This window comes from Dipodomys spectabilis, unplaced genomic scaffold (assembly GCF_019054845.1).
Source record: "Dipodomys spectabilis isolate Male_0828 unplaced genomic scaffold, ASM1905484v1 ptg000783l, whole genome shotgun sequence".
Taxonomy (NCBI): domain Eukaryota; kingdom Metazoa; phylum Chordata; class Mammalia; order Rodentia; family Heteromyidae; genus Dipodomys; species Dipodomys spectabilis.
In genome coordinates this window covers 26,913,612-26,939,414 of record NW_024871460.1, presented here as the reverse complement: position 1 = coordinate 26,939,414, position 25,803 = coordinate 26,913,612, and the positions used below count along the sequence as shown (strand labels likewise).

The 25,803-nt window shown below is 36.3% G+C and overlaps 1 protein-coding gene across 1 annotated transcript in view; it reads left to right on the top strand.

Annotated features, from left to right (window-relative positions):
• Window positions 1-2,418: 2,418 nt before the first annotated feature.
• The window catches only part of Lrrc69 (leucine rich repeat containing 69), a 68,880-nt gene continuing 45,495 nt past the window's right edge, over window positions 2,419-25,803 (top strand). The window contains exon 1 of the mRNA XM_042673115.1: window positions 2,419-2,601. Within this exon, the coding sequence (XP_042529049.1) occupies window positions 2,419-2,601 (183 nt within the window). The remainder of the gene's footprint in view (window positions 2,602-25,803) is intronic.

The following is a 25,803-nucleotide window of genomic DNA, read 5'->3' as shown; positions in this document are numbered from 1 at the left end:
TAAGAGTTGCACAGACTTGCCTGCCTGTTCTGGCTTCCAACTTTGATACTCAAATCTCAGGCTACTGAGTGAGTAGCTAGTGTTACAGGAGTGAGCCACTGGCATATGGCTCCTGAAAAGGATTTTAAATTGCTCTCTGGTCCATATACATATATACATATACACATACATGTATATATTACAAGATTAGATTTTAAAGGTGTGATTAGATTTAGATTCAAATTTTTAGGCAAGAATGCTTCATAGGTGGAATTTGGTATTTTATCATATCTTACAATAAGGCTTATGATACATTATTTTCTCAGTGTTAATGACAGTTGAAATGGATTTATATGTTTCAGTTATTGACCTGATCACTTTATGAAGTTTTTTCTAACAACTTTTAACGTAAAAATTTTGGCTCCAAAGTTATGATCTTTGTATAGATTATTTCATCAGCATTTACAAAAATGAATTTTTTTTTTTTTTTTTTTTTTTGTCGTTTGTGGGGCCTGAACTCTGGGCCTGGGCGCTGTCACTCAGCTCTTCACCTCAAGGCTAGTACTCTACTATTTGAGCCATAGCGCCACTTCTGGCTTTTTTTTTTCTTTTTCTGCTTATGTGGTGCTGAGGAATTGAACCCAGGGCCTCATGCATGCAAGGCAAGCACTGTACCACTGAGCCACCTTCCCAGCCCGACAAAAATGAATTTTTATACCTATTTTCTCTTTCTTTTTATTAGCTTCAAATTTCTTCTATGAATAAGGTATAGATACGCGTGCATAGTTATTTTTTATGTGTCTACATTAAAAATATATAATAAAGCTCAAAATGGTATAAAATATTTTTATTTTTTTATCTACTTATCTATTTACCTATCTTTATTTATTTGTCTGTCATAGGGTTTGAACTCATGGCCTAAGTGCTGTCACTGAACTCTCCCCTCCCCCATTCAAGGCTAGTGCTCTACCACTCTGAGCCACAGCATCATATCCAGTGTTCTGGTGGCTAATTGGCAATAAGAGTCTCATGGACTTTCTTGCCGAGGCTGGCTTTGAACAGCAATCCTCAGATCTCAGCCTCCTGAGTTGCTAGGATTATGGGCATGAGCCACTGGCACCTAGTTTCTAAAATACGCACACACACACACACGTATTTTTTATTGTGAAAATACTGTACAGAGGGGTTACAATCACATGGGCAAGGTAATGAGTACATTTCTTATCAAGCATTGTGGTTTACCCTTCCCATCACTTCCCATTTCCCATTCCCCTCCCCCCCTCACCCCCCCCCCCCGTGTAAATATTTTTAAAAAGAACTTTTTTAGCTAAATGCTGTTTTTCCTGTAAAGAAATAATAAATGTCTGATTCTTTTTTTCATTTATCAACCAGTTGTCCTAGAAACTCCTATTGGGTTTGATGAGTTTCCTTTCAAACAAAGTACAATTATGGATATGTTGTAAATATAATGTGAGAAGTATACCCATCTAAGTTCAAAGGATGGACTTAGGAGATAGCAATAAAAGCAAGATTTTAATGATGGTCTTACAAGATCAAGCATCTCTTGTATTGCAGGCATGCTTTGGGTGATTGCAAGAAGCAATTTTATACTTAGCATGGGGGGATCCCTCCACAATTCCTCATTGATCTACCATGGGGTTTACATTCCCTGCTGAGTGTCACTTCAGTGACACATTACTCTCACCTGAGTAATTTGAATACATATACCTCCTGTGGTTAGTTGAATTTTAGAAGCAAATTTAGGCTTTCTCCTCCCTGCCTGCCTTCCTTTTGTAATAGGAAGTCTATTTTGGGCATGTGTTTTCTGCCATATATACAGTTTCTATCCATTTTCTCATTTTATTCTATTATAGTCCATCCCTTCCCTTGCCAATTGGCTCCCTTCTAATTGGTCCTGTTTGTCTGTAGGCTTTTCAATGAATGAATTTTGTCATGTCCACAAGTCACTCTGCAAGAAAGCTTCTGGTCAAATGCCTTGTCTTGAATGGACCACTCCTGACTTTATTTCTAATACATAAGTAGAAATGACACAAGGGAATCTCCCGTGTCACTAATGTATGAAAAAATACCATTATGAATTCTTAGATTTTGATATTTTGATGTATTTCAGTCTGCTCTTAGATTACTCTTTCTTTCTTTATCCTCATATTAAATTGGAAGATTCTAGAAGATGTATTCTGTGTTCTTTCAATGTGGTCTCATTCATCTTTAAATAACTGCCATGTGTTGGGAATAAGTATCTAACACTTGCCTCACATACTTCCTACCTAAAGCTATAGCAGCTATTTCTTTTCTCTACCTTTTACCTCAGAATGTCTTTGCCTCTATGACATATCAGTTCTACAATTAGGGATTCTAAAAAATGAACAATGAAGAGCCCTACTAATAGTTATCATTTTTAAACATCTCTTCAAAATCATGGCTGAGAGATTGTTAATAAGAGTCATGAAGGGTGGTAACCACGCTAAGATTGTTACTTTGAATGGGAAGAAGATAACGAAGATGCCCTCATCGTTAGAAAACCTGACTAGCTTAAGGAGTCTAGACTTTCAAAATAACCAAATTTTTAAAGTGTGTCCACAGCTGAGCACCTTGACCCAGGTGAGGAAGCCTATTTCATTTTGGATTGAGAATGGAAAAATAGAGATAAAAAATGGTGAGAGACAGAACAATAAGGCCAATTTATGTCTCTGGAGGCTTAGTTTAGAGTGTTGTTGGATAGGCACCAGGAGTCTTTCTCACTTAGGGAATTACATGTGGTGTAAGGCAAGAAGATGTTTCCTTTTATTCCTATGCTCTTTGGCCCACATCTGGAATCAGGGGATTAGGTCTCCACCACACTCCTCTTCCTGGAGGCTAACATCTGGAAAGGGGCAGGAGGCCTAGATCTGCTTGTCTACCTTGGGGGCTCACATCTGGAACTAGACTTGAGAATCCAGAAGAAGCTGTTTTACCCTTGGGACTGTCCTGAAGCTTTTTTTGTATGGAATAAAGAGACGTTTACATCCAGGAAGGGAGTTCCTTTTCAATTTCCTAATTCTGGCTGAAACTTTGAAATGGAGCCTTGGCAGGAATAGGAAGGAAGGGACATTTATTTCTTCTGAAATGGTCTTTAGAGGAAGGCTAATATTTTACATAAAGAATACCCTTCTTAAAAAGCAACAATTGACATGAATGAATCCCAGATGCTTGTGTTAGACATTTCTGCCTAGCAATGTGAAATTCCAGCTGTTAAAAATCTTGAGGTTGAGAGACAGCAGGGGATATTAACATTACAGTTTTCTTTTTTGCTTGCTTCCAAATTGTCATCTGCACTGAAAGAACCTGTACACAGTGAAATTACCGCAGCTTGCTTATTTTTGGTGAAGGGTTACAAAGAGTAAATTTCTATTTTCTTATCTTCATCCACACTTGTAACTTATAGTGGTATCTCTAGAAGAATTAGGATAATATTCCTGAATTCCCTCTACTACAAAAAGTGCATTTGGAATTACATGACACCAAGGGCTCAGACTATTCTAATGGGACAGATGAATTTCTATGTAAAATAATTTAGGATATTAGTTCATTTAAGTTATGAACTTAATCTCTCCTTCAGCTTAAATTTATTTGCATTAAAGTAATATTGCCCATTGGTTTATGAAAAAAAAATCTACAATAAAAAGCTAATTTTTCTCTCAACCTTGGTCTGGCTCTCCATATGTAATTACTTTTATTTCTTTTTTCTTGACTTATGCATTTTATATATCACTTTGCTTCATCTTCCAAATATAGTTGTCAATATCTACTTTCTTCATAATTATTAGCTTCCATTTTTAGGATTTTTTTTTTACAAGTAGGGTCTCATGCCTTTATCTGGGCCAGCCTCAAAACATGATACTGCTCTCTCTCTCTCTCTCTCTCTCTCTCTCAATCTCTCTCCCTGCCCTCCCTCTTTTCCTCCCTCCCTCCCTTCTTTCCTTCCTTCTTTCCTTCCTTCCTTCCTTCCTTCCTTCCTTCCTTCCTTCCTTCCTTCCTTCCTTCCTTCCTTCCTTCCTCCCTTCCTCGCTCTCAAAACTTGCAATGATATATGAGCACTACCATACCTGGTTACACAGTTATCTCTTAATATTATACCTCTACATAATCTTTCATCAAATACAGCCTCTCTTCATTCTTCACTTTCTCAAAAGATAGATCAGCATCAACAATCTGCTTAGGCTGTCTTTCCCTCATATATGTTTCATAAAGTTTATGGCATTCACATGCTAATTAGTTATAACATGATCAAATCTTTATCTTACCTCTTGGAAAATTCTAAAATTTATATTGTTAGTAAGCAAGTCAATCTGCTGTGATTTTATTTTCTTGTTTAGATGCCATTTTTGTTTCTTGCCATTCTTGTTTCTTTCCTTTTCTGTTGTAACTTTGATTTATTATACCTTCAATTATTTCAAACTCAAAACACATAATGTATTTTATCAAGTATACTTGATCCCTCAGACATTTTCTTCCAGGAATCTCTATCCTCTGTCCAAATCTAAGATAATTGTCATCTGTGCTTACTGGATGCTGTCTGTCCAGGCCAGACTGCTCTTCTAATAAACCTACTGTTTTCTGGATCTTATCTTTTCTCTTACATTCTTTCTCAGTAGTAAATCTCCAGATAGCATCTTAGACTGGTGTTTGGTAGTTTTTTTGTTTGTGTTTTTAAAAAATCTCTTGTTTATCTGAAAGTATCTGTATCCTGCCCTGAGATCTGATTAATAGTTATATAGTCAAAAGTTATGTACTCAAGGAGGGCATGGTTGGTTCATGCCTGCAATACCAGATACTCAGGAGGTTGAGATCTGAGGTTAGCATTCGGAAGCCAGTCCTGGCAGGAAAGTCCGTGATATTCTTATGTCCAATTAACTAGCAAAAACCTGGAATTGGTGCTGTAGCTCAAGTGTAGAATGCTACCCTTGAGCAGAAAAGTTCAGAAGTAGGGTATAGACCCAAGACTAGAACTGGTGCACATTTCTATGCCCACATACAAGGCTACACATTCTAAAATAGACTTTCTTAGGAAAGAAACCCTAACTGTTGGATTATCATTTCATTATCTTCTTTTTGGTGGCTTCTTGTTTTTCTTTATTTAATTTGCGTATTATTTAGGCCTGTTCCTAAACTTTGACATGTTTATTCCCTCTCAATTTCCTTCAGCAGAGAGCTGCTCCAGCTCAGGCTACCCCACTATTAGTGAGTGTAAATGATATGCTTTATCATGATGTTTTCATATAACTATATGCTATCCTTCTCATTGCTTCCATTATGCTCTTTTATTCCATTAGTGGGACACCCTCCTGCTGCTGTTGTTTCTTTTCCTAAATAGTTACATTCTATTTTTCATGTCTTCTTTTACAATCTAGATTCCACATAAGAAAGAAAATGTGCAATATTTGTCTTCTCAAGTCTGGATTATTTCAATTAAAATGAAGTAGAGATCACTCTATTTCCACTCATTTTCTCATACCTGACATGATTTTATTTTTCATGATGGCTGAATACTACTCCAACTTATATGTAACACATTTTCCTATAAATTCATCCACTGATAGGCATCTAAGCTATTTTTATAACTTGGTTATGTGCCACAATAATCATGCACATGAAGCTATCTCTATTTTATTCAGCCCTTATTTTTAAGAAGAAATAACACCTGTAAGAATGAGCAGATTTGAAACAGCATTGTAAGCCAGATTCAGGCTAATGACATTTTTATATAGTTTAGCTATTCATGAACTAATGATTTTTCTTTTATGCAGTCTCCAAAGTTGTGGAATTTATAAAGAAATACTATTTACATTTTCTATAAGTGGGAATTCTAGAAGCAGCTCAAACAAAATGTTTGAAAATGAATATACATTACAGTTTTTAAAATATGATGCAGTCGTTTTCTCAGTTGTTACCGGAAAGCACAGATGAAAGTTTCATACAGAAAATAACAGCAATGCTAAATATAAGACATTTAATCTCTTTGGTCCTTGCTATCATCTGCAGAAAAAGGATTTTCCAAAGATGAATGAATTTATATGAGAATAGCAGAATACTCACACATGAATATGTGTGCAATAGTAAACTGAGGCAAGGGTAAGTTTTAAAAGGCAAAATAATTGAATAAATTATTTGATGGAATAATCTTTGGACACAGATTAACAAAATAACTAGCTAGTAGAAAGTTGAGCAGAAAGTGTGAACAGACATTTGTGTCTTTGTATAAGGCTTTAGTTTTGGTAGATTTTTTGTATATAGTTATTTTATTTATTATTTCATATATATAGAATAGTTTTACAAAGAATTCCAATTCAACAAATTAATATATGTATAATACTGCATATAGTTTCTGTTATCGGGTATACATAAACAAAATCATCCCTCCAAAGTCTTCCAGCTTCATGTATTACTATTACTTTTTGTTAGGGGTTGACAAAAGTGACTTGATTTTGATTATGGCTTTTACAACCTCAATTTTTGCACTGATTTATTCAATCCACAACTAAATACTGAGAGCCATCTGTGCCTCAGGCACTGGGAACTGCTGTTTCAGCAGTGATCCAAACAGATGGAAATCTGTCTTCATAGAGTTTGTTTTCGTCAGAAAAGGCGAAAGAAACAAATAAAGATGTCAGAGGGTGATTAGTGATGAGGAGAGAAACAAAGCAGAGAAAAGGGGTAGGGCATGTGGCATTCAGTTGAAATGTTGTGGGACCCTTGCCTCAAAAGTGTCCTTGTGGTTTTTGTAATTTGGTGACAGACATGTTATGAAATATATAACATATACCAATTCCTTTTATAAAATGTATTTTTCAAATTAACCTTGAACTCTTTTTTGCTTTTGTAAGTGAACTTCTTTATCAATCATGATCAAAGGTATCCATTCACCTGCAACTTCCGTTGTGTCTACACTGTGCTGGCATTGGAACTGCCTTTTCTTTCGCAAGAAAGTATGCCCCAGTATATTGATTGGTGTGTGTGTGTGTGTGTGTGTGTGTGTGTGTGTGTGTGTGTGTGTGTATGTGTGCGCACACGTGCGCCTGTGCACATGTACACCATAGCTTGACTTTAGGGCCTGGACTCTATCCCTTAATTCTTTTACTCAAGGCTGTTGTTCTAACACTAAGTCACAGCTCTAGCTTTGACTTTTTAGCCATTAACTAGAGATAAGGGTTATAGACTTTGTGTTGACATAACTTCAAACTGTAACCCTCACATCTCAGCCTCCTTAGGATTACAGATGGTAGGATTACAGATATCAGCCATGGGCTCCTGGATTATATTGATTTTTCGTCATATCTTCCATAGACTACAAAGTATTACAATAGTCAGGATGGGGGCTGGGAAGGTGGCTCAGTGGTAGAGCGCTTGCCTTGCATGCTCAAGGCCCTGGGTTCGATTCCTCAGCACCACATAAGCAAAAAGAAAAAAAAAAGCCGGAAGTGGCACTGTGGCTCAAGTGGTAGAGCGCTAGACTTGAGCTGAAGAGCTGAGGGACAGCACCCAGGCCCAGAGTTCAGGCCCCATGACCAGACCCAAAAAAAAAAAAAAAATAGTCAGGATGTTTTAGGGTCATGAAACAAAAATAATACTTTTTTCTACACTCACAAAATGACATCAAATGGAATAACAGCATAAACTCTTTTAAAGCCAGACACAATGCTAGGAGCCCTTCATGCATTTTATGTACTTTGCAAAAGTTGTTTCCCTTATAACCAAATTTATAATTTGAAAGTGTTTAAGTCAGGTGTCAAAGGTCACTCAACTAGTGAAATCAAATCTCCTTTGAGTTTACTTTCAGCTCTGTTTTATTACTCTATATATTTTTGTGTGAAATTTACCAGAATGTGGTGTTTAGTCTGTAGTTTCAAGAAATGAAAGCTAGGTTGCTTACAGATGCCCACTGCACACCGTGAGGAATTGTGTCACCTCTCATTTGTTTATAAACTCTTCTAACAAATATTTACCATTAATTGTTGGGTTTTTTGTCTGTCCTTGTCCTGAGAGTATATTTGTGCCAAAAATGCAGGCTTTGCCTTCAAGCATTGGGATTAAATTAAATGTGTCTCTATATATGTATATATATATGTAAATATATGTCTCCAACTGATATGTAGAAACTTTTGAAACATTTTAGTTTCTTTTATAACTGGTATTAACCATTGCACTATAATTAACAATAATGATTAAATGGGAGGGTAAGGTTCTTTAAAGAATTTCTTTTTCTCTACTTTGACTAGTCAAGTTCTGGAATATTTTTGTTCTTTTTTTATTTTGGTCAGCCCTGGGGCTTGACTAGGCCTGGGCGCTGTCCCTGAGCTCTTCAGCTCAAGGATAGTGCTCTACCACTTCAGCCACAGTGCCACTTAAGACTTTCTGATGGTTAATTGGAGATAAGAGTCTCACAGACTTTCCTGCTCAGGCTGGCTTTGAACTGCATTCCTCAGATCTCAGTCTCCTGAGTAGCTAGGATTACAGGTGTGAGTCACCGGTGCTCAGCTTTTGGAATGTTTTATTTCTAATGATTAAAAAAATAAGGTGATTTCTTATAATAGTGGTTTTTGTGGTTTTTGAAACACATTGAATATTGAAGACAAAGATTTTGATCTTATGTGTCTGGAACCTTGTGAGCCATATAATGTTAACTTGTGTTGAATGGAATGGAAGCGATTTTTTTTTGGGGGGGGTGTGGGAAATCCGGTCATGGGGCCTGAACTCTGGGCCTGGGTGCTGTCCCTCAGCTATTTGGCTCAAGGCTAGTGCTTTACCACTTGAGCCACACGGTACTACTTCCGGCTTTTTTCTTTTTGCTTATGTTGTGCTGAGGAATCGGACCCAGGGCCTCATGCATGCAAGGCAAGCGCTCTACCACTGAGCCACCTTCCCAGCCTCTGGAAGCAATTTTCATGTTGAGCTTTACTAACAACAGCACTCTCATGATTATGGAAGCACCTAGGAGCAAAAGTCCCTTCAAGGCAAAATGTCAATAGTTTCAAGCCTTAAAGAAACAGGTAGTCATGATCTCTGTGTACTGCGTTATTGACATGTATCACAATGTTCAGCACTGTGTCCCTTAAGCTGTTCACTTTTGTCCCTAGGACAAATATATAGTCAATCATAACTTTTCATCTGACCATAAACAACTGACAGTAAATAAAGCTACGTCTAAGGAGAGTTGGATAGTTCATACACTTTGAATGAGTCACTGCAATTCAGTAGAATTTAGGAAGAGTTGGGAGAAAGAGAGTGCATGGAATGTCTGAAGAACAGAAGAGGCTATATGGGCATGGGGCACATTTAGGTTTCATTGGTTATGGAAGTTCCTCATGGATTGATTATTTGGGCAGATGTAATCTAGAAGGGTTAGATAAGATGAATTTTAAGTGATACTATATCCTAATCTTTGCAATCTGACTTTTCAGTTCTATAAGCAAGCAGGAATGAGAATAACAGGGTTAATATAATGGAATAAAACTGAGAATAGATTTTTAAATACATCGTTATTGTAAAAATACTGTACAGAGGGGTTAGAGTTAGATCAGCAAGGTAATGAGCACATTTCCTATCAAGCATTGTTACTTCCTCCTTTGTTTTTCCCCTCCTCTCCCCTCCCTCCCACCTCCACAACTACACTTTCCCCTCTTCCTCCCCCTCCCAAAGCTTAATTGTAAGGTTAGTTTTTCAACATAGTGCCTTGTACAACTCATTGTTACAATGGGTCAACCTGTATCCCTATTTAAGCATTTTGTTTTTTCCCTTCCCCTCCCCAAGCTAGAGAAGTGTATATACAAGATGCAGGGCACTAACATCAAATACAGTGAAAACAGAGGTTATACCATGGGGGAGGAACATACAAGGAAACAAACAAACAAAAAAATCACAGGAAACAAAAAAAAAAATCACATGGTACATTATAAATATGTTAGAAACAATAGCAAGAAAGAAAAAAACCACTTGTGTCCCTATCTTGGGTTCATTTTGCTTAACTTCATCTTATCTGGTCATATGTACATAGCTTTTGACCTTTTCTGCTTGTCCCAGATATTTCTAGTTATTGCAAATAAGGGAAACCATAAGACCTATGTTTCTTTGGGCCTAGCTTACTTTACTTATTATAATTTTTTCCAAGTCTTTACATTTCCTAACAATGTCATTCTTTCTGATGGAGGCATAGAATTCATACATATATATATGTATATATATGCCACTTTTTTATTGATCTATTCATCTACTGATGGGCATCTGGGTTGGTTCCATATCTTAGCTATGGTAAATAATGCTGCAATAAACATAGTTGTGCTAGTAGCTTTAGTGTGGTCTTGTTTGTAAACATTTGGGTAAATGCCCAAAAGTGGGATTGCTGGGTCATAGGGAAGCTCTATGTGAAGTCTTTCGAGGAACCTCCATACTGCTTTCCAAAGTGGTTGAACAAGTTTACACTCCCACCAACAATGAAGTAAGGTTCCCTTCTGTCCACATCCCTTCCAGCATCTGTTGTTAGAGTTCTTGATTATAGCCATTCTAACTGGGGTGAGGTGGAATCTTAATGTTGTTTTGATTTGCATTTCTTTCATGGCTACAGAGGTTGAGCATTTCTTCATATGTCTATTGACCATTCTTACTTCCTCTTCGGAGACGTTTCTCTTTAAGTCTTTTGCCCACTTGTTTATTGGGCAGTGAAAATATATTTTTTGACAGTAAGAATTTATGACTTATGGAGCTTAGATAGAGGAAGAAAAAGAGGAAGAAGCTTCAGGCACTCCAATGTTTGGCCATCATAGGATTGTGAGAATAGTGGACGCATTGTCTTAAGTGAGGATGGGAAAGCAGATCTGGTTTGTTCAGGAGAATTTTCCAGTTTTACATTGTGAATTTAGAGTGATCCACTGGAGATGTCTTGGTAGCCAAAACTAACAAGATGCAATTTTCTACAGGGATAAATGTAAATTCCTACATTTAGTTTAAGAAAAGAATTCAATTGCACAAGTGCAGGATGTGGGTTATCTTCTTGACAGCTAACAAGGTTTTTCTTTTGGCCACAGACAAAATTAATTGTTTGCCAAACAGAGCGTCCTATTGCAGAAAGAGTTTATACCATGTTAAGCTGTATTAGTAAGAGTATACCCATTTGCAAAAGGGAGTTTAAGGGATCCTACCAGCATCTGTGCTGTGATCTTGTTTCATGTTTTGCCTTGTCTTCCTTTCCTTCAGAGAGGAGCACTCACAAAGATTAGAGTGGCCAAGTTGGTCAGGGTCTGGAAACTATATCCTTAGGGAAGTGCCTAAGAATTCAGAAAGAATGATAGTAATATTATAAAAATTTAAACAATTACTATATGGGAAAAAGAAGTGAGAATAATATAATTGTTTATGGTAGTCTGGAAAGAATTGGGCAGAAGTTATAGGGAGCCTAAACAAAAAAGTAATAGACAGATGATAGACATATGGACAGACAGACAGATAGATAATAATGAGAAAAAAGCTACTTGTTACTGGGCATACTCATGAAGAAGGTACTGCACCTTATATGTTGGATTACATGGTTATAAAAGTTCCTTATATATGTAAGATCCTCTAATCTCTGGCATGATTATAAAAAAAAGTTGTACCAACAGTACAGTTTTATAAATGGCAACATACTAGTTTCCAAGATAGAAATAATTACACTCTGCTAATAACAACAGGACTCTGTTGTAATTATTCAAATAACCCAAGTTTTAAAACTTCTCAAATAGTTTTTTATATGATGAAATCTCCAAACTCCACTTTCAGATCTGTAACCATGAATTGTTACTAATCAAGCACTCGAAAGACTTTCTGGATTCACTATTTCAGAATGTCTTCATTATAAAGCACCATTTGAAATTTTAAAAAAATTAAAAAAAAAAAAGCACCATTTGGAATAATCTCTGTCACTGAATCACCAACGTTTTACCTCAAACATCTCCAAGGAGGAAGGACATTTATGTAAAGAAACTAATCCCAAGTTACTTTTCAACTCATTATGTTTTCTCTCATTATCCATCACAAAATGTTAATGAACATTACTTAATTTACTTCTTGTCTATGTTATTTCCTAATATAAAAGTAATTATCTGTAGGCTCTTATATGTCTTGTTCATGATGGTATCTCTAGTGTTCAGAAGAGTAGCAGATGTTCACTAAATATATAATGAATATAGTTGTAACTAAGTTAATGAAAAATGTAAGTTGGGAGACATTTTTGAAAATAAGTAAATCTTTGCTGCAGTATCTCTGGACCTTTTCAGTGTAATAAAGTTATCTGTGCAGAACCCTAACATATTTGTGTGGTTACAGAGTATAGCAACTTATAGGAAAGCTTATGAATCTTTTATTTCACCTTATCTTTTGAAAGTAAATCTCACTTCTATTCTCTTTATCTTAGTATCTTAGTTTGAAATTATTTACATTTTTGAGCTTTGCAGCTGCCCCTTTTCATTTTTTTAAAACACGCCACATTATTTGTTGTGAAGCTTAGAATTTTTTTAGTCTTTCCTTGCCAAAGGGTATGTAGTTAATAGGTCAGCTACATAAAATTTGCTTTCCTGGGTCATTTTGTAAAATCTTCTTGAGAGCTAGGTTGGATTAAAAAAAAAAACCCTCAAAAACCAAAAATCAAATCTGTGGTTGCCACTTTTCCCTAGGTTACTCTTTAAAATATCTTAAATTCCAGCAGATGACTTTGTTTCATATTTTGTTGGCAAAACAGACAGAAACTCAATATTTCCATCACTGAACCTATCCACTGACCTTCTCTGTCTTCTCTAGCTTCCTTCCTACTACTCCAACCTTGATCTCTCCCCCTATCTGTGACAGTGTCTTCATATAGTTTGTGTCTTGTTATTTCTTATATTCTTATGTTATATTCTGTGAGCATCTCTCTCCTTGTTTCATTCTTTACAGATTTTTTTCTACCAGCATTAACTACATTTACTTTTTAATTTTAGGGAGAAACAAATTCCAGTTCCTTTCTCGTTTTCTAGTTTCCTTTAACATTAAAAGTTCTTAACAGTTATTATACTTACTCTCCCCATAGCTTGTTTCAATCAGACTTTTGACCTAGTGCTTCACACCCATTGTCATGGTCACCAGTGACTTTGATGCTGCTAAATCCAGTGGTTATTATTTTTAAAATAATTTTATTGTTCTTATACAGGCGATGTACAGAGGGTTTACAGTTACATGAATCAGGTAATGAGTATATTTCTTTTTGGACAGTGTCAACACTTGCCTTGCTCTTTTCTAGTTTCTCCCTCCCATCCCCACCTACAAGTTGCAGAGTTCGTTTTCAACCCAGAGTCTAGTGAGTACCACTGCTGCTTTTGTTCACACTTTCCAATGGCTATTTCTATGTCTTCATTTTTCTTAACATTTAACTAGGATCTGACCCAACAACTCCCTTCTTGTAATCACTTGTTCTTCCTTCCTGACATCTGTGGTGCTACCTATATTGGAAGAGTCTTACACACAGATTTTGTAACCTATTGGGGCAGTTTTCTCAGGAGTGAAACCAGCAGGACAAGGCAGGGGAGGAAACATAGTCAAAGATGTCATTATAACTTGTTCTACTGGTGATATGAAGAAAATATAGTTACCAACATGAGATTGAATCTTTTTAGTCAAATGGATACCAGAATATATTTTAACTTCAAAGTTTCAGATGCATTATCATAATTTTTAAAAATAGGATCTGTGATTCTTAGGTAAAAAACACATAAGATTAAGAGCCAGGTGCTGGTGGCTCAGGCCTATAATCCTAGCTACTCAGTACACTGAAATCTGAGGTTTGCTATTCAAAGCCAGCTTGGACAGGAAAGCCTATGAGACTCTTATCTCCAATTAATCACAAGAAGACCAGTAGTGGTGCTGTGGCTCAAGTGGTAGAGTGCTTGACTTGAGCTTAAGAGCTCAGGACAGTGCCCAGTCCCAAAGTTCAAGACCCACGACTGACAAAAAAAAAAAAAAAAAAAAGAAAATACATAAGGAAATTAAGTTTTTAGCATGAGTTTTTAGGAGAAGAAATTCCTTCATAAAAATTATTGGCAAAGAGCTATAGATACCAAATATTAGGTAGTATATAAATATGAATTATAAATTACCAAAATTTTCTTCCTATTTTCTTTCTATTGACATGAATCTTATCTTTCAACTCCTATGATTCCTCATTGTTTATACATAATATTAAAAATTCTGTTGTCTAAAGTTGATAATTACATCTGAATGGGAAATTCTGCTTAGAATTGAAGGAAAGACTTTTTGTATCTTGAAAAGAGAAAAATTTCATGTTCTTGAAAGCAGTTCTGAACCACTGAATTTTTTTAAAAACTGGAAAACTAGGAAGGATTTTTATACTCCTTCCTGTGTCTGACCAATTTATCACTTTAATATATATTTACCTTTTCATTAGTTGCCTTTGTAAGCTTTATCATCTCACAGAGTGACATCAAAGTTGAAGGTCCCTCAGCTCTGTAAGTAATTGTGCAGTCTTACTGACCTAAATAAATTTTACAAGAGAATTTCAGATCTTGACTTTCCTTCTCATTTCAGTTTTCTGAGTGGGTTATGAGTGAATCATCACCTGTTTTAAAGTACCCTTGGAATGGTTGGTAATACAATTTCAATGAAGTTGAGAGCTTTAATTGAAAATTGAAGGGATAGGTAAGAATGCTGAAATATGTGACATTGATTAAGATGCAGTGTGTTCATACACTGCTTTATAAAGTGGCAACTCCTTTGTACAGCTACTTAAAGATTATAAAAATATTAAAAAAATTAGATTGTAATTTAGTTGATATGAACTAAACATGAAACTCCAATGAACTTCATTTTATAAAAGCAATTTTATATTTAAGAAAAATAATTTAAGATTATCTTTAAGTGTTCTTAGGATGTATACATTTCAGCAAGTCATTTTCTTTCCCATTTGTCAGTCGGTAATATAGGGATACATGAAATCTCTGTTGTGTTGTTGTGTTTGCAGTTGACATTCCTGAATCTGGGAAACAATTTTTTAGAAGAAGTCCCAGAAGAGATAAAATACATTACCTCCCTGAAGAAGCTTCATTTGTTTGGAAATAGGATTTCTAAATTTCCACCTGGAGTGTGCGGTAAGTTAAAGAGTAAGAACATTCTAGCATTGTATACACACACACACTCACATACACACACACACACACATGTGATTTTTTTTCTTAGTCATGGGGCTTGAACTCATAGTGTGCTGACTCTGGCCTTTTTTGCTCAAGGCTAATGACCTCTACTTCTGAGTTTTTGGTGGTCAATTGGACATAATAGTCTCATGGATGTTCCTGCCTAGGCTGGTTTTCAACCATGATCTTCAGATCTCAGCTACTTGAATAGCTAGGATTATAGGAATGAGCCATCAGCACCCTGCTTCTAGAATCATATTTAATAATATATGGTTAACTTTAATCCCTTATATTTAATAATGTGGTACTAAAATAACTCTACTTTTGGCTTTAAGGAATTATGCATCAATTTTTTTTTTTGTGGATAAGGGGACTTGAATTTAGGACCTCACATTATCCCTTAGCTTTTTTGCTCAAGGCTGGTGCTCTACTACTTGAGCCATACATCCATTTCAGGCTTTTAGCTGGCTAACTGGAGATAAGACTCTCTAGGATTTGCCTGACTGGATTATCTTTGAACCATGATCTTAAGATCTCAGTCTTGTGAGTAGCTAGGATTACAGGCTTAAATTACTAGCACTGAGCTTGTATTAAGTTTTTATTTCAATTTTTTTTTGGTATTAAGTATTTACATCTAGATCTAAGCAAATTAAATATTAGTGCTCTGAATTCTACCCTTTTCAGAATTACTGCATACTTAGGCTCCTACCATTTGGGACCTTTATTTTCAGAGACAGAAAGAAAACTTTTGAAAATTGAAGGGTCTTTGTTGTTGTTTTTATCTGGTTTCTTTCTTTCCTTTTTTTTTTTTTTTTTCTTTTAGTTGGTCATGGGGCCTGAACTCTGGGCCTGGGCACTGTCCCTCAACTCTTTGGCTCAAGGCTAGTGCTCTACCACTTGATCCAGAATGCCACTTCTGGCGTTTTCTGCTTATGTGGTGCTGAGGAATTGAAACCATGGCCTTATGCATGCAAGGCAAGCGCTCTACCACTGAGCCACCTTCCCAGTCCTCTTTCTTTCTTTTTTAAGTTTCCCATCAGGTTTTGGTGTATTTTTGTGACACTGGGGATCAAGCTCTGGCCCATTCACATGTTAGGCAAGTTGATTGCAACTGAGCTATTTCCACAGTCCTTGAAGTATCTGAAAATCTTAAAGATTATGAAGGACAACATTTCTACTCAAAATAATAACGCATAAACAATTATTGAAACACATACACATTATATTGAGTGGACAAATTTATAGACAATCAGATATATATATATATATATATATATATATATATAAATAGCATCCAACAACTTAGGCTAATTTGAGTTTCTGTGTGGATTTTTTATCCCATGTTGCCCATACATTTCAGGTAACATGTTAGGTCTCTCAGTTCTCTCTCTCTTTTTCTATTTATCCTCCCCCTCACATACATATACATATACTTAACATGTGTGGATATATACATATTTTATACATATATACACATGTATATATATAGTACTGCTTTACATATCAATATAGACACCGGTATATATGTGTATATATATGGTGATATAGATAGATAGATAGATAGATAGATAGATAGATAGATAGATTACATCACGTTTTGTTTTAAGGCGAGAAAAGAGGAGCCACATTTTGAAGGACTGAATTGTGGAGTCCTTATTAAAAGGCTGGCGACTACATGGTAGACTCCTGTCTCAAAGACCAGAGCCAGCAAATACACTTAGCACTGTTAAGAAACTGAGCCATGAAAGCCAGAAAGAAAAGAAAAAAAAAGAAACAATACCAACAATTCAATTCAGCTCCAATGGAGAGCTGAATTGGGACACCATGGTGACCAGAGAAGAGACAGGAGCCAGGAGCCAAGACACACAGAGACATGTGGCATGGTGGAATATGGTGGAATGATGCCTGAGCTGGTCTGGGCTTAAATAGGGTCGGGTCAGGGGAGAGGGTCACAGGAAACTCCCAGTGCCAGGTTTAGTAATCTGTCATCCAAGTTCCTGCCCCTGCCTCCAGGGATTCAGACATGCCCATCACCTAGGAGATGGGAACTTCACCTTCCCCCACCATGAAGACAAGATGCCAGACCCTGCTATCCACCATGTAGCCAAGACCCGACTTCCCTATTTAAATTTTATATAGAGAGATATAGATAATCTATATAAGTATAAATAAGGCAAGAGATATAGAGATAGTAGCTGTATATCTACATAGAATCTCGGTGGAGTACCCTAGATGGTTTGCAGTTTCTGGATTTCTTAAGTTTGGATTCTTAAACTTGGAAACTTGTTGAACTTTTTATGTGATGGGCATAGGCAATATTTTGTGTCAAGTTGTGATTGTTTAGGGGTAGAAGTAGTTTGATGTCTGGGGTAGAATGTACACTATCATGGCCCTGAATAAGTTGCTCCCCATTTTGGCTACAGTAAATTAACCATGGTTTAGCATTCATCCCTAAGCTGAGTCAGTCAGAGGTTCTCTTCCTGAGGTTTGTGATTAAGTCTGAACAGTTAGATTGGTCTGAGAAAATCACCTCAAGCTATTGGCCCATAGGCTGCTCTGATTTACATATACATTGGTTCTCTTTTGTTTGACTTATTAGTATTCTGAAATAGGTGCCAAAAGAATTCAAATAGAAGAGTTCATAAAAAAGTTTTGGTCTCTGGCTGCTTTTTTGATCTTTTTGTTAAAAAGAGAGACTGAGCAACACTGTAATCATATTCCCACATACCCCTATTTCCAGGAACTGAATGCTTCTTCAAGCCCCCTGGTTGACAACAGGATTATCCTCTTGATTTCTGTAGGCATTTGATATTGAGAGTTCTGCCCTCTCTGTGATAGGAGTTTGGACATGGTTACAAATATATGAAAAAGTAGAGAAATCCTTTAGAAGAAGAAAAGATTATCTGGGGTTAAGGAAGAAGAGAAAAGACAGTGTGTGTGTGTGTGTGTGTGTGTGTGTGTGTGTGTGTGTGTGTGTGTGTTTGTGTAGGGACTGAGAGAAGTTTATGGAGAAAGTAAACTACACATCTGTACAGACATTGGAATTATTATATATTCCCGGTTCTGAGTCTTTTAGTTTCTAGTTTGTTTGTGGTGATTCTGGTACACTGTGTCTCTGAGTGGCATGATTTAGCTTTGTGATTAACTGCTCTTTTGATTGCTGATGAATGTCCTTTTGCCTGCTAATAAATAAGAACATTCACCAGCAACCAAAAGAGCCTTGGTCCAGAAAAGAAATCAGAAGGAAAACAAAAATGTATAGAAAAGTGACTAAAAATTATTTTCTGACAGATAGTTCAAGTGACTAAAATTGTTTCCTAACAGATGGCCTACAAAATTTGATCCTGCTTAATCTCAACAACAATAAGCTTACTTGGCTTCCTGAAGAAGTCGGCAGGTAATTTTGCTTACAGTGAGACTTGGTGAATACATCATATCACTCCCCTTCTTCCCCATCCCCATCCTGATCATCTGACAGCCTTATGCCATGGATTAAGTCCTCCTGGGTTTATACCAAGTGTGGAGGGAGCCAAGGGAGTGAAGCAAGCCACTAATTTTAAACAGATGAGTCCTCAAACACTTCAATAAATGAGAAACAGCATGACTTGGTAGTCTTATTGTAAAAGGAGAGATTTAAACATCCATTTCTAAAGTGGGTGATGTAATGGATTTCCCAACTCTGGGTTTCTTGGAACTTGCTCTGAATTTCAGGATGTTAAATTTTTATTTCATGAATGTGGTTACCCAATTTGAGCCAGATGGAAAAGGTAGTACAAAAGTAAAAGATTTTAAAACCACGATGTCATTTTCATCAAATAAAACATCACATTTTATTATCATTAAGAGCAGCCAAAAAAGAGAGAGGCTGTTTTCCCTTGTCTTGCACACCTGTACAGAGAAGCTGCCATTACAACATCCTTCTAGAGCCAGCGGTGTGAGGGCTTTGTTCTTCTGCAGGTATAACACTGTCTTATGGTTTTCCTCTGGAAAATGAAGAGAGTCCTGCTCAGGTTTACTTGGGAGAGAAACACATGTATTACAAAGTAAGAATAGCCAGAGTTGTAAAGGCAGATACAGAACTATGAGTAGTGCTCATAACTACTCTAGTCTTCCGTTTTCTTTCTTTCCTGGCAGCCAAACTATGCTATGATTTCACAATGTATGGAGCTTATCTCTGGAGTAGAATGTACATTAGTCAAGGAATCACATAAATCTACGTGGAAACTTTCACCCAAACGAGTACATTTGCAAGTATATAGTCCATGTTGTATAGTGAAGTCAGAGTTGTTAGTATTCTGGCTGATCCTCAAATGCAAACTCATGGTTCATAATTCCAAGTAAAATTCCATTTCCTCACCCTGGGGGGATGTTTTCTTTTTATCCTCATTCTCTACCTTCTTTCCTTTCCTCACTTCCTTCTCCCCTTTCTCCTTCTCCCCTTCCTCCTTCTTCCCCACCCTACCCCTCTTTAAAAGAATCTGAGTTTCCCGGAACTCACTGTATAGCACAAGTTAGCCTCTAGCTCATCACTCACCATTTTCCTTCCTCTGCTTCTCAAAGAGCTGGGATTACAGGCATGAAATTCACCCCTAGAAGGTAAAGTTAGCAGGTGGAGTTTTTTTTTTTTTAAATTCCTTCTCATACTTTAAGGTCTTCAATCTGCACAGTGAATATGACAAAAAGGATAATTCTGAGGTTCAAATTTGCTAATCCATAATATTTTGTGTTACACAACTGATTAGTTGCTGTTAGTTTTTATTTTTCAATGCTATTTTTATTCTTTTTTTTTTTTTTTGGTTGGTGGTGGGGCTTGAACTCTGGGCTTGGGCGCTATCCCTCAGCTCTTCAGCTCAATACGAGCGCTCTACCACTTGAGCCACAGTGCCACTTCCTGTTTTCTAGTGGTTTATTGGAGATAAGAGTCTCATGGACTTTCCTGCCTGGGCTGGCTTTGAACCAGGATCCTCAGATCTCAGCCTCCTGAGTAGCTAGGATTACAGGCATGAGCCAACAGCGCCCGGCTTGTTATTTTTATTCTATTTCTGTCTTTTATTCTAAGTCACTTCCTTCCCAAGACAAAATTGTGATCTTTTGGTGAATTTTGGAAAAGCGTTAAGCATAGTTTGACATCCAGCCTCCTTTGCCCTACTGTAAGGAAGCAGTCACCTTAAATGGACAGGCTAGAAATGAATGTTTCATTCATAGAAAAGCTAGTAGGGAGTCTGGGAGTGATTGCGTCCTCGGTTCTATGTGGCCTGAGTTCCTTTCCTTCTGAGTCTCATGTTTGAGAAGCTAGGCGGGGAAGGGAGGAGCTTGGTGTTTTAACTTACTTAAGCTACAGAATTCATGAGCTTGGAGTCCAAGCAGTACAAGTGGGGCTTTACCTTTCACATAAAATCTGTTCATAGCTTCAGAAAGAGAAAAATGTGAGCATCCTAGGGACAGAATCTCTGAAAGAAAAAGAGGGAAAGAGGAAAGGAGCGAGCTTTCTCCAACTCGCCAGCCCGTGAAGTTTGTCTGTGAAGTCATTCATCAACCCAGTGGAAGTGGGGGTAGGAGGACAAGGAGAAGCTGCAAGCATAGTGCCTTCTCTAGATTTCCATTTGAAAAGTAATTCTCAAAAGCCACAGCCCCGTGTGGTGTATGCTTGAACCTTCATTTCCTTGGGATGTGAAGCCCAGAGAATAGAGAATTAGCAAGACCCAAAGTTATCAAGTCCCAATTTCCATGTGACCCCTCCACTAATTTTTGTATCTCTTTGGCAACCAATATTTTGACCTACCTTGGCAAAATTGTTTTGTTGAAATGAAGGAATTTTACAATATTACTCATTCTCTGTGTCTGTCTTTTGTTTAGCCCATACTTTATATACTTGTGTGTGCTTTTAAATATATACATATGTATTTATATGTATATAGGTATACATATTTGGGACTTACCTTATTGTTTCATTTACTAGTATTTCATTACATGTATGTCCCATAAAATATTTATTTTTTTCACCATTTGTGTACAGCTGTCATAAATTAAGCAATCATAATTATTGTTATACAAGTCTTATCATGGACATATGTTTCTTTCTATTTCCAATCCCAAACAGTGGAATTATAGTCATACAGTATATATAGTCATACAGCATTACTTTAAAAATATTTGCCTTTGCTGTATCTAAGTAATTGTGTCATTTAAAAAATTTAACCAGATATTTAAATTTTCATCTATTCTACCGGAGGCTGTAAAGTAAAATCCTACTGTAGTTTTAGTTTGTATAGGCATGATGTTTAATGATAGTAAGCACTTTCTCATATTTTCAATCACAATTTATATGCCTTTTAATGAAGTATCTATTTTCCATGTTTTGCTCATTAAAAATGGTATTGTTTCTAAAAATTGAATTGAAAGACATTTTTTAACATTCTGGATGCAACTGCTCTGTCACATTTCGTTGAAGATATTTGCTTTATTCTGTGGCTTCAGGAACTTCAGTTTTTAACTCTGATTATGACTGACTTATTAATATTTTCCCTTTGTGATTTGCACTTTTTTGGGTGTTCTGAAAAAGGAATCGTTGCCTACCCCAAATTTATCAAGATATTATTCTATATGTTTTTACAAACATCCCAGTCTTAGTTTTAGTTTGGATCTTTGATCTCTCTTGAACTAATGTTTGCGCATGGGTGAATTAATGGTCAGAGTTCATCCTGCCCTCATCCATTTATCCACTTGTTCCAGCACCATCTGCAGAAAGATATTTTTTCTTAGTTGAATTGCACTGACACTTTCTCAGATCAGTTGATAGTTTATAAGTCATTTAGACTCTGTTCTATTGGTCTATCCATCTTAGTTCATTTGGGCTATGATAAACCCATGCTATAAACTAAGTAGTTTATAAACAACACTAGTTTATTTTCACAGTTCTGAAAGCTGGGAAGTCAAGTTCTAGGTGCTGGCAGATTTGGTATCTCGTAAAGGCCCATTTCCTGATTCATAGAATGGCTCAGACAATCTCCCTCTGTCCTAACAATGCGGGAGGAGCAAAGCAACTTTTGGGAGCCTCTTCTGTAAAGGCAGCAACTCAATTTATAAGAGCTCCAACTTCATGACCAAATCATCTCCTAAATGGCCGATCTTCTAACACTGCCACATTGTTGGTTAGGCTCTCAAATGAACAGGATAGTACAGACATTCAAACTACAGCTATGAAAATAAATGACATGAGTTTTGGTAAGTTGTGTTTATCCTTTGGACAATTTTATTCTTATAAGTGAGTTTCATTGATATATTCTGCTTATTTTTTTTTTAGGTTAAGAAGTCTAACGTATCTAAGTCTAAATTGTAACCAGCTAACCAGCATTCCTAGACAACTTTGTTTCCTTAAGAATCTTTCTGAACTTTATCTTAACTATAACCAGCTCAGTCGCCTACCGGAAGATATTAAGTACTTAACGAAGCTCCAGCGGCTAAGTCTGGCCAGGAACAACATTGAATTTTTGCCAGAGGTGAGTGAGATGTAGAGACTCGTTTTGATTGCTGTTGTTGGGGAAGGAGTCATTCACCATGTTTGGAAGGGGTTAGAGATTGCACTTGGGCACTGGCATGCAAGCCATCACTAATATTACATCGAATTACTATCTAAATTTTATCATGGAAGACAGTTCTAATTTAGATTAGTCCACACTATGCCATATTTAGTAAATAAAAACAAAACAAGCTCACTTAAATTTGATTTGATAAACAATAAACATTTTTCAGTCTACTATTTCATATGTTGCATGGGAGTATACTTATACTAAAATTATTCATTTTTTTCTAAGACTTCAGTTTAATTGAATATTATGTCTTATCTGGTAACCGACCATACAGAACAAAATACAATTACGTCTTGGCTTTGAAATATAGGCTGGATACTGTCTGTCTTCTATATATTTTCTTGGTCGATCTTCCTTCTGCCCTATGCTTGTGAGACTCACCAGCCTTGATGTTGATAAACTCCCTTGTTTCCTGGCTTCCTCTTGAATATGGCCAATGAGGCATTAGCAGGAAACAAAAGATCAGGAGGACAGTGAGTACCAACTAGATATCACTTCCATGGAACTTTCTCAGGCAAGGTAGGTGGTCACGTGTTAAGTGGTCTCTTTGCTGCATCCAGTTGGCTCTTTAGGAATAGGTTGATAAATATATTGTTACTAGCTCTGTGGATTTCAGAAGCCACTTTTCTTAGTTTAAGAGAATTTAGCTTCTCCCTCCCCCCCAAAAAAGAAGAGAATTTAGCTTTCTTAAAACCAGCCACACTTTTATAAATTGAACCTTTATTAAGATCTCTTCCCATCTTCCAGTTTGAGAGTTCTTTCCTAGTAGGGACATGTGAATGTATTTACCTTCTTTTCTTATGCATATTAGAGTTATTTTAATAGGCAATACACCTTCTTTTCTTATGCATATAAGAGTTATTTTGATAGGCAATACACCTAGTACAGTAAATTGAGAAATAAAAACTAGCAGAGTGATATGGTAGGCATATAAATGAAAAACATTTGGTCTTTCTTTTCTTTTGTGAGACTGTTTCCTTTAAAATTTTTGTGCTTGCCAGGCACCGGTGGCTCATGCCTGTAATCCTAGCTACTCAGGAAATCTGAGGATTGTGGTTCAAAGTCAGCCTGGGCAAGGAGAGTCTTATGAGACTCTTATCTCCAATTAACCACCAGAAAAATGGAAGTGGTGCTGTAGCTCAAGTGGTAGAGTGCTCGCCTTGAGCTGAATTGCTCAGAGATAGTGCCCAGGCCCAGAGTTCAGGCCCATGACTGACAAATAAAAACCTAAAAAAAATAATATTATGTTTCAAAATTGTTGTCCCTATTTACTAAGCATGCTAATGTCTGCAAATGAGTCAAAAAAATCTTGAAATTAAAAAGTAAATATTAAATCAAATATAGATTGTAAAAATAAACCAATTAAAAATAAATTTATTAAAATAACATTTTCTTGAAGGAAAAGCAGTAAGAATGGCAAAGCAGCTTCATGGGAAGTGTCTTATTTAGTGTTTATAACAACTCTCTGACAAAACTATATGGAACACAACACTAGTGTAACTCAGTCATGGTTTAGAAATGTACCAAGACCCACATCTGTCTGTCTTAAATGTATGTCCTTCAAGTCATTACTCCTCTTACTACTTTTAATACTAGACTATAAATGCTAGTTTTAAACAATTTAAATGCTAACTAATCAACTTTTAGGTAATAATGCCTGTAATCATTTATAGCTTGGATACTTAATATGAGTCTATCTATCATTGTTCTTTTTGGTCTGCAGTATTTATAAGGCACTACAGAAAATCCCCTTTTTTATAGAACAATTTGGGAGTCATTTTTCTAGTACATTATAAATTATATACATGTCTGTACCTGTATGAATGCATATTTTCTCTCTATATATATTTTATTATACACCTAGGAGTCAGGCCTTGATTTTATTTTTCTAAAGTGGTCTGAGGAATAGACAAGCTTTTGATTAATAATACCTAGAACTTACAAAATGTTTTCTTATTATTTATTGTAATTATTATTTGATGGCACGGGACTTTGAATTTAGAGCCTTGCTTTTGCTAGGCTACCACTTCACCATAAAAGCCATATGTCCATCCTTTTTTGCTTTTTAAATTATTTTTCAGCTAACATTTCACATTTTTTGCCCAAATTGGTCTTGAACCAGGATCTTTCCACTCACGCCTCCCACGTAACTAGGATTACAGACATGAGCCACGAAATATATTCTTAATACAAAACTTTCACCACTATTGTGGTAGATAAAGTCATTGAATACTGTCTTTAGAGTTACGTTTTTACACTAGGAGGTAGAAGAATGATAAAAGACATTGCGTGGGAATGCCCTTTTTTCTGTAGAGAGAAAAGCTCTATTGACTCCCAAGAGTCGGTTTTTGCCTCCAAAATTTATATGGTGAAATACTAACCTCCAGTGTGGCAATATTAGGAAGTTGGGCTTTGGGAGATTATTAGGCCACAGGGTAGTGGAGGAGGGGGAACCCCTTACCAATGGGATTATTGTCCCTATAAAAGAGGCCTCGGAGGGCTTCCTGGCTCTCCTTTTACCATGTGAAGAGATAAGAAGTTGGCAGTTTGCATCTGGGAAGGGAGCCCACCAGGACTCTACCATGCTGACAGCCTGGTCTTGGACTTCTTGCCTCCAGAACTGTGAGAAACAAGTTTCTGTCATTTATACCCTCTCTAGTCTGTATTCTTTCTTCTATAAGGACAACTAATATATTAGCATCAGTCCTTTGTTTTGGCAGGCCAACTATTATATTACTATATTAAATTAATATATTAGTATATGTAATGTAGTAGCACATTAAAAGTACTGAGAAAACCTAATGGTTAAACTTAAGTCTAGCTTAGACCTTTTTTTATCCATTTAAAATACATTACTATCTCAGGAAATATGCCTAGGCAATTTTCAACATATGAAAATTGTTTTAACTTTAAAAATGCAACTCATAGATAGTAATTAGAATGACTAGTCCTCTTTAACTTAATACCTAGTATGTAGTTAAATATGACTGTCTTTTTTCTTGCTGTTTATTTTTTATAATGATAGAAGA